The sequence below is a fragment of the Girardinichthys multiradiatus genome, chromosome 5 (genome assembly GCF_021462225.1).
Source record: "Girardinichthys multiradiatus isolate DD_20200921_A chromosome 5, DD_fGirMul_XY1, whole genome shotgun sequence".
Taxonomy (NCBI): domain Eukaryota; kingdom Metazoa; phylum Chordata; class Actinopteri; order Cyprinodontiformes; family Goodeidae; genus Girardinichthys; species Girardinichthys multiradiatus.
In genome coordinates this window covers 41029146-41048195 of record NC_061798.1, presented here as the reverse complement: position 1 = coordinate 41048195, position 19050 = coordinate 41029146, and the positions used below count along the sequence as shown (strand labels likewise).

General features: G+C 38.6%; 1 protein-coding gene across 1 annotated transcript in view; it reads right to left on the bottom strand.

Annotated features, from left to right (window-relative positions):
* grin2ab (glutamate receptor, ionotropic, N-methyl D-aspartate 2A, b) overlaps nt 1-19050 on the bottom strand; it is a 208682-nt gene that overhangs the window by 146822 nt on the left and 42810 nt on the right. Inside the window, exons 3-4 of the mRNA XM_047366647.1 lie at nt 11252-11476; nt 9462-9620 (exon numbers count right to left, since the gene is read on the bottom strand). Of these exons, the coding sequence (XP_047222603.1) occupies nt 9462-9620; nt 11252-11476 (384 nt within the window). The remainder of the gene's footprint in view (nt 1-9461; nt 9621-11251; nt 11477-19050) is intronic.

The following is a 19050-nucleotide window of genomic DNA, read 5'->3' as shown; positions in this document are numbered from 1 at the left end:
TCTCACAAACTGTGGTCTGTTTGTCAGGAAGTCTTTAATCTACGATAAATAAATAAATAAAAAAGATAAATTAAACAAGCCATTCTTCTTAAAGACGCAGATTAACCAAACACTGTTTGGTTAATCTGCGTCTTTCTCTCTCTTCAAAAGTTAAACGGGTGCATCCCACCAGCATGGGCTCAGGTGCACACAAAACACAAACACACACTCTAACCCAGATCTTGACAATTTCAGGGTTTCTTTAATACGATTCAAAGAAGACAAAACCTGTGGACTCAGGATTACATTTATTACAACATGAAGATAGAAAAACTGAAAATATTGCTGGCTTAAAAAAGGCAATTTATCTGAAATGTGGCAGTTGGCTATAAACATTCAATCCTTACATAGCTTGCGAGAAGGAATTTTCTTGTTTAAGTAAAGTCATAAAAAGCCACCTCTTTTAAATAAAAAAAGAACATTTATGCAGTTTCCTGAGGTGGTATCCTAATCTTCCTGAAGGTCTTTGAAAGTTTTTCTTAAAACTTTATATTCCCCACAAATTTTCAGCATGGTCTTTGTAACAAACTGCACAAGAGGTCGATAAAATAGGAATTAATAATTGTGAGGCCTAAAAGAAAATCTCTATACCAGATTATATAAAAGTAACCACCTCAGGAAATATAAAAAATGGAATAAAAATAATGCTAGGCCTGAAACAGGTTCTAAGAAATATAACTCCCCTCAGTTGATCAAATATATGCCAGGTTTTCAGATATTAGCTCTTACCTAGCTTTGGGAATAATCTTGTTGATGCTATAACAATATTGTATGTGTTTTAAACAGTTTAAAGTTAAACTAAGTGTAGGTTTGAAGTAAGCTATTATTATGATACCTGAATATGAATGTGTTTGCCTTAAGCTTGACATGCTGTTTTTATCTATGTTTGAGACTTTGATTTTGAAACAAAACCAGAAGTAGTTCTTAAGGTGCCCCATTCTGGTGATCGAGCTGACTAATAAAATGTCGTAGGGGTGACCTAGAACATCAAATAGAGCAATGAAGAGGCCTCCAGCACTTTCAATTTGTTTGAGGAGCAGCATTTCTGGTACTCTGTAGAAAAAAGAAACGGGGACAGAGTGACAAGAGACAAACGATTTGTAAGCACTGTGAGAACACCATTACTGGCTCACTGTAATGAAACTACAATTTAACATTTGCTTCAATGCTTGTCATCGGTTGTAAACTAAAAAGATATTTCAGTGGCGTGACGTGTGGAATAGCAGTAGAGCGCACGACCCATGTACCGAGGACGTAGATGTCCCAGGTTCGAATTCCCATCCTGGAGACCTCCTCCCTCCACACCCACTTCCTGTCTGCCTACTTGGGAAAAATAATAAAAAATAAAGGCTACTAGTATATATATGTTAAATTATGTATATGGGCTGTATTTGATTACCTCTGGCGGAAAATCTAAAATGCTTAAGGGCTTGACATATTACTGTATCCAGGTATACCAACACTGTGGACTTTGAGGACAAGCAGCGTCGTATTAGTAATATTTTAGCTCAGCTGAACAACCTTGTTTCACAAACAGATTTACAGTTTTCACTACAGTCTCTTATCAGATGATAATGGATTGGTTTTTACATGGTCCACTCAAAGAAGGAGAAGAAGAAATTATCCACACTGGCAAAACAGAAGATCTCTCCTTTCTGTAATTCTTTAAGACAAACTTTGTTTTTGTTTTTTTCTGTCTGCTGTGTGATTGGTGCCACCCTCTGACTGAGGTTATTTCCAAGCTGGAATGGACAGCAAATGTGGTCACAAAAATCTGGGTTGCATGTGGACATCCACAGAGACCCCTAGCATACCCTGGTGGCCGGGTACAAACGACAAAAATTACAATTACCGGCTTTGCAGACTGTTGAGCAGACTGTAATCTACGAAACAGGCATTAGACATTTCAGAATCAGAATCAGAATCAGAATCAGAAAAGCTTTATTGCCAAGTACGTTTTTGGACATACAAGGAATTTGTTTTGGCGTAGTCGGTGCAATACAGTACAAAACTGAACTGGACAATAACACACCAAACATAAATTCTTTTACAAACAATTTATGATGTATGAAACCTTTAGTTAATTTCTAAAAACACAAGACAGAATTTCACAGGTTGCTTTGACATTAGGGCAACCTTAGATTCCTAGATTTGAGAAGCATAAAAAAATGCAACATATGAGGTGATCAAACCAGGACTTGATTGTTCTAAACTGACTACAGAATTTTCAAAACACAATTTTCAATGTGTTGTGGAAAATTATTTTAATGCTCTCACCTTCTTTTTACCTCTCTCACCTATGACCTCTGTGTTTTGTTACTCAGAGGAGATGGGCTCTATATTCATTATCAGGAGAGTTATATGGTTAACACTCCCTGAAGTGTTATATCTCAAGGGATGGTAGATGGTTGCCCTCATAAATAAGTTTGTTACCTCTGACCCAGGGAGGGTCTGGTGGCCATATTTCAAGACTCTTTTAAGTTGAGATAACATCCACATACTGGTATAAATACTGTTTGTAAATTTTGTTCAGGCTCTGCTCCTCTGACTAAGCTCAGTGACAGGGTCTTCAAACGCTGTATGCCTTTGAATAAACTTATAAAGACAAAGTCCGGTCTTTCTCTTGTTAATGAGTTGTCTTCTCTCCCACTTTGATTGGAAAATCCACAACAAATGCCTAAAAATATTGCTAAAATCTCATCTCGTCTTGTCTTGTTCTCATGAACCCAATTTTGTGCATCACCTGGTTTGGTGAGATGCCACTATCATTACATCCCCAGTTGTTAGATATATATAAGAATCGAGTAAAACTGAAAAGCACCAATATTAAAAAAAACAGTGTTATCGCCACTGTCTGTATTAGAATGCTGTCCTCTACTCCACTCCTACTCACCAACTTAGCTCTATGATTGACTATAACACTCAGAGCCATAACAAGAGCAGGTTCTTTGGTAATTTAGACAGTTGCACATCTTTTTTTATCATCTTGGCATGTCATAAAGTGTAGGTTATTTATGTGCAGTGTGCCAGGGATAATTCTGGATGTAATTGGCACAACCTAATCATCCTTTGGCATCTCTAAGACAGTGCAAGAGAGACACACAGAGAAGTAGTGCAACATGCTTAAAGGCTGGTTAGAAAATGAAGGCTTGTGGTTTTGATCATAATGGTTTTCTTTAGAAAAATAAATAACCCTGGCTGAGATTATATTCCTGACATTACTGTATATTTTCCACTTATAAGATCTAGATAAAGAACAGATGGTCATTCTCCCCTCACACATTTTTCCCTTTAAGTGAACTCCCTAAGCAACAATTCTCAAGAGGAAAACCCAACGAGGCTTTTTCCACGATTTGCTGTCTCATTGTGCTTCCATACCTTCCTGACTGTTGGCTGCTTTTGCCCTCAATTTAAACCGGGCAGGAAGAAGGATTTTATTTACAGGACAGGCCCGAAGGGACAGCTGTACGGGGTTGGTTAGTTACAAGCCACAAAGAGTCGCGCCTGTCACCTGGGAGCTGCCAAAAAAGGTCATACGTTTGTACTTTCCACCACTGCGCAGTTCAATTAGAGCTGTCGGGGGTTAACTACCCCATTTAATGGTATATTAACAGCATCGATTAAAGATGCAGAAGGCATAATTTCTTTATTTTTTCTGTCATTGTCTTCTCAGCAGGATGTTTAAGCCATTGACCTTCGTGTTGCAAAAGCAGTCCCCGACCTTCAAATTCACTCCCACTGTCTGCCGCACCTCTCTCCCCCTCTTTCTGTTTTACTTCTTATCTTTTCTCACACAGATACACACACACCAACGCACAATCCACAGTCAGCTCCAACTTCAAAAGGCTGCTGTATTGCGGCAGTTATTGGTTCCTGTGTTTTGGCTTCTGTGCCCTAAGAGATTTAAAAGCTAAAGAACCAGTTGTGTTTTTATCAAAGCTTCTTTAGTTTGTCAGTCAGTCAGCGAGGTCTACAGTCAGTACCAGGGAGAGAATTCAGATAAAAGAGAGATGTGCACCCCTAACTTTGTGCTGAGTATGAACTACAAAAACAAAACAAAGCCCCACTATTAAAGTATATCTTATAACTTTTATTTTCTTTTATTTAAGCAGACAATCTATCTTGTGACCTACTAAGCAATGACATGATACAGCTACATCCAACTTGGGCTTCCTTTTCCCCTCTGCTCTGGAATTGATAGCCCAGTTTTAGACCAAGCATCAAATTAATTTTTACATATTTAAACAATGCATATATGTCTGCTAAACAATGCATATATGTCTGCTAAACAATGCATATATGTCTGCTAAAATAAAAATTATGTACCACAGAATGCTGTATGTTCTATTGAAACGTTCTATTGAAACGAGTCCACATAGACTCTCCCAGTGTGTCATTTTCCTATCTACGACATCCATTAGCATAAACAACTTCAACTTTTCTTTTTCAGTTGTACACAGGCTTGTAGCTCACCAAGCCAAAAGTGCGCTTTGTTAAGTGCAGTTTGCTTGTAATTCACCACACAAAGCTAGTGAAAAAATTTATTGGAGACATAAAAAACTCAAGCAAAGCATTCATATTAAATATTTCATTTTCTGCTTCAGTTCTGACCAGTATTGTTACTCTGATGTACACAGGCATCACCACTCTCATTTCTCTGATCAATGGTGTCACAAGAATAATTTATATTATAGTCATTCTGTAATTGTGCAAGTCTCATTTGTCTCAGCATAATCAGTCTGTGTTTTATCTGTAATCATAAAACATGGACAAAAGCCTTTGCCGAAGACCTGTGGCATCTGCCACACCCCTCGAAATCTGTTCGTTTGACCTGAATTACTTTTACAATGACAAGATGTGACAGTCACACATTCTGTCTCAATCATATGGATCAGACACAAAAAAAATATGGGTACAGTTAATTATCAGTAAAAGATAGCATGTCCTTACCTGATAAACTTTATGCTCTCTAACAACTCCCGTAGGCCCGTTTTCGCTTTATGGGCTGACTGGTGACTTCCTGTTCTACCTCTCTGACTAGTGGCATGAACTGTGTTTCATGCTTATCCTTCAGCTCTAGGTGGTTGATTCCCTTAGACCCAAGACTCCAATTGTTTCATAATCCTGGGTCAAAAAGTGTTTCCCTCAGCCAGACTCATTTCAAAGGGTGAGAGAAATCCATGTTCTTCACCTGTTTACTTCCATGCATCTCAACCATGTATCCTGCACAGATGATCTTTGCAGCAAAGGTGCTCATTATTTCTTTTTTCTATGGTGCCAATATGTCTCCAGGCACTCACTTATCATATTCCATAAACAAGTCTATAGTTGTAAAGAAAACAACCGGTTACCTGCCTAAAGCCAAAGATAGGTCACAAGTACAGTGTCATTCTCCATATATGGTATTGTCTTCCTGTTTCAGTGGCCATGACTCAAAAGGCTCTAAGTGTTTTAAAGTAACTTAACTGCTTTGAAAAAATTTTTTTTTTCTTTTTATGACCATATGTACACTTCATGTACCTGTATATGAAGTGTACATATGAAGTGACCATATGTACACTAGAGGCTGACATTTTTTTGGGAATCCCGCGGGACGGGAGACAGCATCAGTAAAGATCACGTGATTGGGACGGTACAGGATAAAAAATGAACGGGAGCAGACGGGAGCGGGAGCTAACCAGGAGGGGAAATAAACTAGGATCAATTGTCATTGGAAATGTAAAACTGAGACTTTGTTATAAACTTTAAGAAAAAAAAAAAAACTTGGATCGACGTCGCCATTGTGTAGTTTTTTTTCCAAGAAGCCTATACTATAATGTGAGTCAAACAAACTACACGACCCACAAGCCGACAGTGCTTCTGATCGATGTTTTCCACCTGCGTTCAGAATGGAGGGAGCAAACGCAGGTGGAGAACTGGACGTGGTAAAATTGGATTTGTAACGTAAAGTCAGAAATAAGGACTTATCTATTAAACTCATAGAGCTGACAGGAAAGTCGCAAATATTACCGAACTTCAGGAGAGTTGATGTTAACACGCAGTCTGCTGCTTGTAAAACGTGTTTAGTCGTATTCAAGTTCACCAGTGATTAAGGGACACTTGTTTGGCAAATTCTGGATTAAATCAACCCTGCATCTCTTCATTCATCAAACGAAAAGTACCAACATGTGTCAAGTCTCATCTGACCAACAAAATTGCTGCATGTGCGCTAAAGATTTAAGCGGTAAGGTACGGAAGCCCGTGAAGGGACATGGGGAAATTTATTTATCTTGCGTCCCCATGCAATACTTTTGCGTTCGACATTTTGGAGCAGCAGGACAGATGACAAACTGCTCATAAAACAAACACTGATATGTCATTGATATGGTTTATTTGTCATATGCAAGTTAACACGCAGTCAACAATGCGATTAAATGCTTAGGATAAGAAGAACCGTTCAAATCACGATAAAAACAAAAACACGGCGTACAAAAAAAAGTACACATCTTGCAGCAGTAATAAGCAAACAAAGTGTCACAGATGTGGTTTCGTGCAGTATTATTGTTCAGTAGTTTGTTTGACAGCTTGTGGATAAAAACTGTCTTTTAGTCTGATTTGAAGATCATTTTATTTAAGGCTGATTTCAAAATAAAACTCAATAAATCTCAAAACGGGTGTAGTGTTTGTTTCATTTTTGCAGTTATCTGGTTTGGAAACTATCCCACAAAGTATTGCGAAATAACGCAAAGACTATTGCGTGGGGACACAAAAAAGAAAAAAATTCCCCCTTGTCCCCTCGCGGACCTCGTTGAAAGGCTTCATTAAGGGAAGATATTAAATAAATATGTTGTGAAATAGAAAAAAATTTAATGTACCATTAAATGTACAATTTATTTAATACATCATTAAATATTAAGTGTACCACTAATTACGTCATGTCGTCTTTAAAATTATACTTAATTATTCAGTGGCACATTTAATTGCATAATAGTCCATTTCATGATATAATGGTACATTTATTGTTTCTAATGATGTATTACATAAATAAATGGTACTTTTAATTTAATGGCACATTTAATGTTACATTTCTTTCATGTTGCATTTACTTCACTTATGGGACATTCACAACATTTATTTATTTAATGATGATTTTATTGTATTAATTTTGTCCAGTTTGACCCTCCATTCTTGATGCCTGTATAGGAGGTCATGTCAGAATTTGAATCAGGTGTTCTGGAGCAGACACACATCTAAAACAAGCAGGGAAGGGGTCCCTGAGGACCAGGGCTGTGAACCATTGAGGTACAGTTTCTAAATTATGAAGGTAATGCCATTTTGTCCTTTTGTTCAACAAGTACAGTTCTCTTGCTAGGTGCATTTTTCTTTCGTTTCAGCAACTTGAAACATAAAAGTGATGTCATTGTTCAAAGGAAACAATCACTTAATAAATGAGTAAAATACAACTAGGTACATTTTGTTTATTCAACTAAGATAGGCATGGCCTGTTTCCTTGTTTGATATTTTATTATTTCTTCATTATTATTCTTTATACTTTAACTGGCCTTTACTACAGCTAAAAACAGGGACCTAACTGGTCCTTCAAAGAAAGAAATTGCCAAAAGACTAAATGAAGAAAACAAAAATGGGAGTGGCACAGGAGTGGGAGTCATTCTAAATGGGAGCGGGATGGGAGTGGGAGTCAATTTACCAGGAGTGGGACGGGACAGGATTTTTTTTGTTATGCTGGCCTGGGATTGGGATAGGCCAAGACATTTTTCTGTGGGAGCGGGATGGGACAGGAGAGAAAATCCACTCCCGTGTCACCCTCTACTGTACACTTCATATACAGGTACATATTGTCAAAAATTCAATATTTCAGGAGGTAAAACTATCATTATTATTATTATATAGAATCATTACACACAGTGAAATATTTCAAGCCTTTATATCTTTAAATGTTGATACTTATGGCTTACAGATAATGAAAACCTCAGAAAAGTTTAATATTACATAACACCAAATTTAGAAAACAAATGTATAAATGTTATGTAATAGCTATAGTGTGGCCTACAAAATCATGGAGAAGACTGCTGACTTGATAGATGTGCAGAAGACCGTCACTGTCACCCTCTATAAGCATGGTGAGCTACAAAAGGCCACAGGTAAAGAAGCTGGTTGATCAAAGAATGCTGTATAGATGCATATTCATAGCAAGTTGATTGGAAGTGAAAAGGGTGGTAGGAAAGTTACACCAGCAACAATGATAACCTCCGCCTTCAGATGATTGTCAACAAAATCCATTTTGGGTATGGGGGAGCTTTGCAAGAAGTGGACTGAGGCTGGAGTCAGCGCTTCATTAGCCTCTATGCACAGACAAATCATACACATGGGCTACAAATGTCACATTGCTCATGTCAAGCCAATCATGAACCAAGGCTAAGGAGAAAAATAATTGAACTGTTGCACAGGGGTCCAAAGTCCCATTTCCAGATGAAAGTAAACTTTGCATTTGATTTGAAAATCAAGGTCCCAGATTCTGGAGAAAGAGTGGAGAGGAACAGAATCCACGTTGCTTAACGTCTAAGGTGAAGTTTTCACATTCAGTGATGGTTGGTGTTGGTCCACTGTGTTTTTTGAAAGCCACAGTCAATGCAGCAATCTACCAGGAAATTTTAGAGCACTTTATGCTTCCTTCTGCTGACAAGCTTTATGGAGATGCAGATTTCACTTTCCAGCAGGACTTGTTGCCTGCCCACCGTGCCAAAAGTACCAAAAGTTGGTTCAATGACCATGGTGTTACTGTGCTTGATTGGCCAGAAAACCGGACTGAACTGAACCCCACAGAATGTCTATGGAGGGTTGTCAAGAGGAAGATTAGACACCAGAACCAGAAGGTCACTATCAAAGCAACCTGTGCTTCAATTACACCTCAGCAGAACCGCAGGCTGTACGTTCCCTTGCCACGCCCTTCGATACAGTAATTCATGCAAAAGAAGGCCCAACCAAGTACTGAGTGTATTCAAATGTATATACTTTCCAGAAGCCTGAAATTTCTGTTTAAAATATCCTTTTTATTGATCTTATGTAATATTCTCGTTTTATTTTATTATCTGTAAGCCAAAATCAAGGCTTAAAATATTTCACTCTACGTGTAATTAATCTGTACAATATATGTGTTTCACTTTCTCTCACATGAATGACAAAACGTATTTAACTTTTTTACCATTTTCAAGTTTGTTTAGATGTGCCTGTGTCTTAACTTAAATGTAAAATACCATAAGCTTGTAAACATCAAATCTGCCATTGGAAAAAAAAGCAACGCAAAACAAAAAGCCTCTAACATATCTTTCATACACAGATGACAGATCACAGCTGCATCTAATTTGAAACCCCAGACATCTTGTACACAAAAAAGATCAAGATATTTTTTGTAGATTACTCACCTTATCAGCCATTATCATAGAGGAGCCTCCATGAACTCCCAAAACCGGAAGCTGTGTCTGTACAGAAAGGAAGTCTAGGATCTGGGCAATGGCCTCCTGATCGGTGCCATCAGCAAACACAAGGCCATGGAGACGGGTGCGAGACACAAGTTCACACACCTGAGACACAATGAACAAACTCAAGCATTAAACAAAGGACCACACATAGAGTTCACCCAGATGCCAGGGCTGCAAAATATATCTTAAATACATCGTCTTTGCAATATCAGCAAAAGGCTGTTTGGTATGCCATAATTGTCAGTGAATAAATACCGAGTGCCATGACTTTAGACTTTGAATTATAGTTTGATATTTGGCTGTTGGATGGAGTCTTACTGCATCAGGTGTTCAGACCCAACACAGATTACATTGCCCAAAATACTAAACAACACAAACAGCATTCAAAGTACACACGAGAAAGACAGGAGTGACCAAAATCTGCATTTATCAAAACTATCACCATATTTACTGATCTCACTATTGCATGATTTTCTAATATTGTGCAGCCCTAACAGTTGTGGGCATATTTGTTGATATGCTTACAGCTTATTAATACAGTGCCTCATTTCTCTTGAACAGTGGTTCAATTAAAAGCGTTTGTTGGATGACTAACCTGCATATCTTTAGTTTATGACAGTTAAAACAAAATAGTGAAAATATTTTATTTTTCCTTTAATTTACAAAGATATGCTAAAATAATTGGGACAAATTTGTTTGTCCCTCAAAAGAGATTATTGATCCTGCGCATTGTACCTATGTTTGAAATTAAGTGTTTAAGAGAAAGGAAAGGCTACAGTTGTCCGAGCTGAAAAAGATAAATCTAAATGTTTAAGGTAAAGGCAACAGTTACTAATATTGCATAAATAATTATTAGGTTCATTGAACCGCAGCAAACTGCGCAGAACATGGACACAAGAGAAATGCAACCAATCAGAGTGCAAAAAGGAAAGCATCCGGAACTATTTAAGCTGAATTCCCGGGTCATTGCATTTTCTTATCTCACCATCCATCACATTTTAAACCAAATAGGGCTTCATAGACCCGAGAAAGAAAATCTATGTTCACTAACTCCAATAATTCTGGGAGAATTTCCCTTAGACTAATAAGACAAAGCTAGAGTATTTTACATGGAATTTGGCTTTGAATCTGTGCAGTACAAAAAGAAAACTACCAAGGCATCCCGCCACAAAACACACTTCCAAGTCACACTTCCAAGACCAAGACTGAAAGATCAGTCTCGGTCAAAGGTAATGAGCATTTTAGCAGGATAAGAATCTGAAACATACAGCTTAAAGCACTCAAGAATTTTTGAAAGAAAGAACAAATATTGGACGGTTGTTATATGGTGCTCCACAGGCCCAGGTTAAAATCATATTGAAAGGTTTGGAAATAAAGGTGAGAAGACTCCACCCTTTAAATCTAAGACAAGTTGGTCAGTTTGCGCAGAAAAAGTGAGCCAAACGGCCAGTTGTTAAATGAGATTGCTTGTTGGCAGTGACTGGTGCAAAAAGTGCTGGAACAAACAAGGTTCCCTTAATTTCTGTCTATGCAATTTTCATTTGTTTAATAATATAAAATATTCAACTAAATAAGTGATCCAAAGCAATGTCTGATCTGTGATAAATACAGAACAAACAATAGGGGATGCCATTAAACTTTTGTTTTAGGTTAATTGCTGCTGATTGGTGTCAATAAATGTGTCATCATATGTATAATTCAATGAAATACCATAGAATACAAACTTTTCTCACCTGTGTGATTATAGACTTTGGGTCTGTCTGGTTGATCTTCAGGATGACTACAGAGACATCAAGTGGATCATCTGGGCGCCGAGGAGGCCGAAGGTTCTGGTCGGCTACCGGGCGTGTCTGGCCCATTATCACACCCACGCTGAGTGCTGGAGGCTTTTGGGATGCCACAGGCATCATGACTGAGGAGAGTAGGACCAAGGTCCAGCCCGCTACACCCATCATACCCTACAGAACACAAAAAGCCAAAAGGGAAGAACTGAATTAAATACCTGCATCCTGTAAAAGCCTCTGACTTGAAGTGACTTGCCCACTTTATCATATCTGATATACTCTGGAAATATGAAACAGAAAATAAGAAATAGTATTTCCCTATCTTTGACCATTTTAATAACCTTTGAGCTGACAATAATTGGTTACATAACATCTGAAAGGAAATTTCATTATAGTAGGTGTCTATCAAAGAATGAGGTACAGCCCATATTAAAGAACCAGTTGAATTATTATTTTAATCATTGCTAAGTGCCAGCACAACAGAGAACAGTTGCATAATTTTTTTTCAACACTCCAGAGTGTTGCCTCTCAGAAAATAAGGTAATTGGTCTGGTGAGGCTTGTTCGGATGCAGAGTAAGAGAAAGCTGGAAAGGAGTTGCTTGTGATGTATTGTGGAAGACATTTTCAGAGTTTTTCCCCCAGTCTTCTTTCAGGTGTCAATCAATAGTTCCACATTCATTAGTTCCAGCCTGAATAAGGTCAAGTTAACCAACTTTTGCTTTAAAGTACAGCTAGAGAAATATGCATTTGATTTTGTATGTTTGCTCACTTGCAAAGAAATTAGCAGCCTGTAATTTTATGGTACTTTCATTTTAATGTAGAGAGAGATACAATATCAACCAATAGTCCAAAAATTACATTACACAAAAGTAAAATATGATTTTCATAAAATTGAGTAAAATGCGTATTTTAACACAGAAAGCAAGCAGCATTCCACCCATTAAATATTTGTTATGTATTTATGTGGCACAGATCAAACAGTCACTTAGTTACAAATACTCCTGGTCTTCTATCATTATGTCAATAAAGCACAACCTCTCTACCAGCTAGGGTAAAAAAAGAGCTATTGTACAGGACTGCCACGATTTGTCAAGGATGCCATGAACTATAAAAATCTGTAGACATCAAGATTTTTGTTGAAGGATTTCTTATATTTTTGATTTTCTTTTAAGTCTTAATACACTTTACAACAGTTTCCCTCTAAATAGCCATGTGTGCAGAGTCCCTTCCTTGCAGTCTGCAGAAGTGTGCGTTTATTTCAGTCAGGAGTTCAGCTCTAGTCTTTCTCAAAACAAACATGGCCAAAGCAGGATCTAAGTACTCCAATATAGAAAGGCTGAAAGGGTCTAAAGTTTGGAAGTACTTCGAGTTAGGTGGCAATAAACGGAGGTTTGGACTATTTGTAAGGGTTCCATTGCGAAGCTCAACCACACTGCAGCAAGAATTAGAATTTCACATGCGGACCAGGGGACTATACTGCGGGGAAAAATACTGCGATATTTTTTTAAAGCTCCTGAATGTTCTCTGAGGTCCAAAAGCTGTGTGTGTTAACGTGAAGGCTTTGCGCTGAAGCCTGAATTACGTTTACTACAAGAGGTCATAATTACATTTTGTTAAATACTGTGAATATATAAATTTCTACTAGACAACAACAGTAAATAATAAATATATGCTTAGAGTAATAAATAAAAGTAATTTTAAAAATTAAAGGTGATTAGTCAATTAACTTAAAAATTAGTCAACAGATTAATGGGAAAAAAAAACAGTTAGAGGCAACCCTACATCCAAGGGACGTCAGAGGAGAACATCTGTAAGGCTGGAATAGGGTTTAAGATTTACAGTAAGGAGTTAAGTGAGATGACAGCTGCAACCATGATTATTAGGAAATATGATATGACCATCAGTGGTCATCGGTGTGGACCTCCATGTAACAGCTAACTTGTGGGGTGAGGATAATCATGAGAAATATAGTATGAAAAACCAGCCCATCAAGAACACCATAGGTAACATAGACCGAAATCTTGACCCTCCCTCGGATAGAAAAACATGCAGAGAACTAACTTACGGCTCCCAATAAACATCTAAGTGAGTCCTGTGAGAAAGGACTGTGATTAAATAAGACCAAAATGAAACAATTTGGCATCAACATGGCCTAATGTGTTTGGTCAAAGAGAAGCGGCTCAAAAAACACCATCTGTAAAGTCAAGCACAGAGGTAGCAACATTATGGTTCGGGACTGATTTTTCTGCTCAAGGTACAACTTTGGGCCTTGCAGTAGAATATCATTAAACCCTCCTCCTTTAGCCAGAACACTGAAGAACTTCAGGATATTGAAGCAGGAGATAAAACCAAGTCAACAAAAGAATGGCAAAAGAAGTGGCACATTGAGATAATGAAGAGGCCTTGCAGTACTATGGAAAGTTTGTAGAGGGAGCTGAGGCTTTGACATGCCAAGCCAAAACTAAAATATTTTGAGTTTATTTACAAAGGAACAATCCAAAATCTACTAAGACTCTGAAGTCTTCTTTTATAGCATAATTGACAGTAGACACATAAAAAACTATTTAGGAGAGTCTTGTGGATTGTGAACATGTCCTCTAAATGTTTGAAACAACTCCTCAGGTTTCCCAGATTGTCTTGAAGTTATCTTAGAGAAAATTGGTGACTTGGATATAGAGATTGAATTTAATTATTAGTGCAAGTCTCATGTGCAAAACCAAAGATTAACTATATGATAAGCACAAGATGATGCAGGAAATATACCATCCTCTTTCTGCCCTTCACTTTTTAGATATTACTTAAGTCAGCAGCACGAAGACTGACCATTTGGAGATAAGGGTTACATTTAACTATTCCTCCTAAACCCCTTATCAGGCTTCATGAGATACCCAAAATCTTTCTTCCAGTGTCTGCCTTTATTTGAACATAATCTATGCCTGTGGGCAATATGCACAGTAAAGTGCCAGCGATTAATGGATAAAATAACCCTGATAAAAATGTAATCTGATTTTACCTCATTCGTGGGGGTGTAGAGGGGAAAGATTCCACGTCGCTGAAGGCACACAAGTGTCTGCATCAATCAATAACATTTACTTGAATGAAAAAAAAAGCGTGTCTTTCAATGGCATCTACTAAACGGAGTACCAGTCTAACCCAGAGGAGACTTAGCTGCAGTTCCCAGTTTCAGCACACTTTCTGTTACCTTTTCCTGTAATGAGAGCAGATCTGAAAAGAGGCAGATGAGTGCAGGAAATGCAGTGTGAAATGCCTGGGGCTGAATGAGAGCTAATGAAACCATGATGCGAATGCTATGTTGCATCTCAGCCAATTTCTTACACCACCACAGTCCAGCAGAGCAGAAAAAGCACCCCAGGAGGAAACATCACATCTTCAAAATTAAGTTACTGTCTCCACATTTCTTCATATTCCTGCTTCCTTCTTTCTATCCATACATCCACACCTAGACGCATTTTGCTTTTATTCAACTCTGTATTTCCAGTTGGATGGGTGTGTGTCTGATCCATGTCATCTTACACCCAGTCTAATCAGGACAATAAGTGAAGACAGTGTGTTTCAGTGTGCTCCGTCTGCCCTGGTGCCCACAGACTAGCCTGCAGTTCCAGCAGCCCTTAGCATACACCGTTAGATCACACAGGGATGCACTCCTGTCCTAGGGAGTTAGTGTCAGCTTTTACCAACAGGACAAAATTATGCTAAGTTTTTCCTGTAGTTAGCCTCAGCGCTAAAACTACCAGGTGTCAGTGTGCCGTGTCATGGTACCTGGAATAAACATTGATGGGTTCATGACCCATCGGTTTAAACTCCAAAACCGATGTAATGACGGGTAAATGTTTTGCTCTTTTACTATACTGTTCTGTTTAGCAAACACTACAAAGGTCTTCATGAAAGAAGACGTTCTGCTTTAGATAAAGTCATGCGCAGGGCTTTTGTTTGGCTTTCTGTTTCCTTGCTCAAATTTTGTTGAAACAAGTAAAGCACTGTTCTTTTTTCCCCTAAAGTGAAATCTAAATCTGTGGAAGTTGAAAACTGTGCTTCTGTCAAAGGAAGACACAACAAACCAAATGCTCAAGTAGGAGCCAACGCTAAGAGGCCCTCAAGCTGCTTTAATGACAATGATCAAAGAGTGTTCCTTTGAGCGTACTGTTAACACAACCCAGGGTGATTTCCTTAAATTTAAGCACATCTTTTGCTTCAGCTGTTACCCCTAACTTTTATTAAATGAAGCTCATGTGGGTGTAATTGCTTAAATCTATCAGCCCACAATTTTATTCCCTCATTCATGGCCAACCGAGCATCTTCACACAGTGTCTAAAGATGACAGCAAAAATTAAGATCTTATACGTTTTTTTTGCAAAATATTGCTTGTTAAAGTGATACTCGCAGATCTGTTTTACCCCGTTGCACTATTGTGTATTTGTCTTGCAACTGAAACTCAAAATGTTGTAATCATGACCTTGTATTCATACTCATACTATGCTATGCAGACAATCTGTCTGCACTTGTGAAGACTTACTCACCTCAGTATGCTGAATGCTTTGGGATTTATTCAGCTAATGATTATTTGACCACTTGGGGGCATGTGTAAAAAGGATTGGAAATTTAGCACCAGATGGTCAGGTAATCATCAAGTTAAAAATAAACATAAAGAAAGAAAAACTAAATGGGTTGTGGCATGACTGCAAAAGCAGTATATCCCATCCTGACACAGGTAAACAGTGAGTTTTATGCCCTTCATCCCCATACTCGTGCACTATATATAATGGTGGCACATTCACAATGAAACACATATATCATATATGTGACAGGACTTGATGTTTCACAAAATGTGCTTCATTTCTTTATCTTCATTTTCTTGATCCATGAAAGATGTGTTTTCAAATGCACCAACATGTATGGTGGGATAAGAGAGAGAGAGTAACATCTTTAGGAACATTGTGGCCTTGTAATGGGAATATAGCAAGCAAGCACTAGTGAGTTGCTAATTTACATAAATGTCTGTAGCAGTTCACTAAAATATTTAAAATGTTGCACGTAGTTTCAACCATTCCTATTTCTGTATGCTTCTTCTGGGGAACAAAAGTTTCTTGTAATCTTTCAAAGTGGTTGTGGTTTTATAAAGGTCTTTCAAAAGTTTATTCTCTAGACTTTAGCTACTGTTTCATTCATTTTCAATATAAAAATACTGAAAGTGAATAAGTGCAAAGCAAAAATAAGATGTGCCAATCTTAAATAATTATCTGCAGCACATGAACAGCACCTGGAAGTCTTTTCTTTAAGAAATAGCTGAAATAACCTGAGATGCACCAACACTCTGCTGATTATCTACTGTCTGGCAAGTTTTCAGCTGACAGCTCCAGGAATTCCTTAAGTGTTAGATTATGTCGGAGAAATCGGTGTTATTGTAGATATACAGGTCCTTCTCAAAAGATTAGCATATTGGGATAAAGTTCATTATTTTCCATAATGTAATGATGAAAATTTAACATTCATATATTTTAGATTCATTGCACACTAACTGAAATATTTCAGGTCTTTTATTGTCTTAATACGGATGATTTTGGCATACAGCTCATGAAAACCCAAAATTCCTATCTCACAAAATTAGCATATCATTAAAAGGGTCTCTAAACGAGCTATGAACCTAATCATCTGAATCAACGAGTTAACTCTAAACACCTGCAAAAGATTCCTGAGGCCTTTAAAACTCCCAGCCTGGTTCATCACTCAAAACCCCAATCATGGGTAAGACTGCCGACCTGACTGCTGTCCAGAAGGCCACTATTGACACCCTCAAGCAAGAGGGTAAGACACAGAAATAAATTTCTGAACGAATAGGTTGTTCCCAGAGTGCTGTATCAAGGCAACTCAGTGGGAAGTCTGTGGGAAGGAAAAAGTGTGGCAGAAAACGCTGCACAACGAGAAGAGGTGACCGGACCCTGAGGAAGATTGTGGAGAAGGGCCGATTCCAGACCTTGGGGGACCTGCGGAAGCTGTGGACTGAGTCTGGAGTAGAAACATCCAGAGCCACCGTGCACAGGCGTGTGCAGGAAATGGGCTACAGGTGCCGCATTCCCCAGGTCAAGCCACTTTTGAACCAGGAACAGCGGCAGAAGCGCCTGACCTGGGTTACAGAGAAGCAGCACTGGACTGTTGCTCAGTGGTCCAAAGTACTTTTTTCGGATGAAAGCAAATTCTGCATGTCATTCGGAAATCAAGGTGCCAGAGTCTGGAGGAAGACTGGGGAGAAGGAAATGCCAAAATGCCAGAAGTCCAGTGTCAAGTACCCACAGTCAGTGATGGTCTGAGGTGCCGTGTCAGCTGCTGGTGTTGGTCCACTGTGTTTTATCAAGAGCAGGGTCAATGCAGCTAGCTATCAGGAGGTTTTGGAGCACTTCATGCTTCCATCTACTGAAAAGCTTTATGGAGATGAAGATTTCATTTTTCAGCACGACCTGGCACCTGCTCACAGTGCCAAAACCACTGGTAAATGGTTTACCGACCATGGTATCACTGTGCTCAATTGGCCTGCCAACTCTCCTGACCTGAACCCCATAGAGAATCTGTGGGATATTGTGAAGAGAACGTTGAGAGACTCAAGACCCAACACTCTGGATGAGCTAAAGGCCGCTATCGAAGCAACCTGGGCCTCCATAAGACCTCAGCAGTGCCACAGGCTGATTGCCTCCATGCCACGCTGCATTGAAGCAGTCATTTCTGCAAAAGGATTCTCGACCAAGTATTGAGTGCATAACTGTACATGATTATTTAAAGGTTGACGTTTTTTGTATTAAAAACACTTTTCTTTTATTGGTCGGATGAAATATGCTACTTTTGTGAGATAGGAATTTGGAGTTTTCATGAGCTGTATGCCAAAATCATCCGTATTAAGACAATAAAAGACCTGAAATATTTCAGTTAGTGTGCAATGAATCTAAAATATATGAATGTTAAATTTTCATCATGACATTATGGAAAATAATGAACTTTATCACAATATGCTAATATTTTGAGAAGGACCTGTACAGGGGTGGCACAATGAAACTGAAACACCTGGTTTTAAACCACAATAATTTATTAGTATGGTGTAGGGCCTCCTTTTGCGGCCAATACAGCATCAATTCGTCTTGGGAATGACATATACAAGTCCTGCACAGTGGTCACTATGTGATACTGGTAGAGGAAAACGTTTTCTGACTCGCTCCTCCAAAACACCCCAAAGTGGCTCAATAATATTTAGATCTGGTGACTGTGCAGGCCATGGGAGATGTTCAACTTCACTTTCATGTTCATCAAACCAATCTTTCACCAGTCTTGCTGTGTGTTTTGGTGCATTGTCATCCTGATACACGGCACTGCCTTCAGGATACAATGTTTGAACCATTGGATGCACATGGTCCTCAAGAATGGTTCGGTAGTCCTTGGCAGTGATGTGCCCATCTAGCACAAGTATTGGGCCAAGGGAATGCCCAATGCACATTTAATTCTGCTGTGATTTGGGCAGCCATGGTTTTATGTTTTCTTGATACAATCCGGGTTAGCACCCGAACATCCCTTTCAGACAGCTTCCTCTTGCGTCCACAGTTAATCCAGTTGGATGTGGTTCGTCCTTCTTGGTGGTATGCTGACATTACCCTGGATACCGTGGCTCTTGATACATCACAACAATTGGTCCTCTTTTGAACTCTGGTATGTCACCCATAATGTTGTGTGCATTTCAATATTTTGA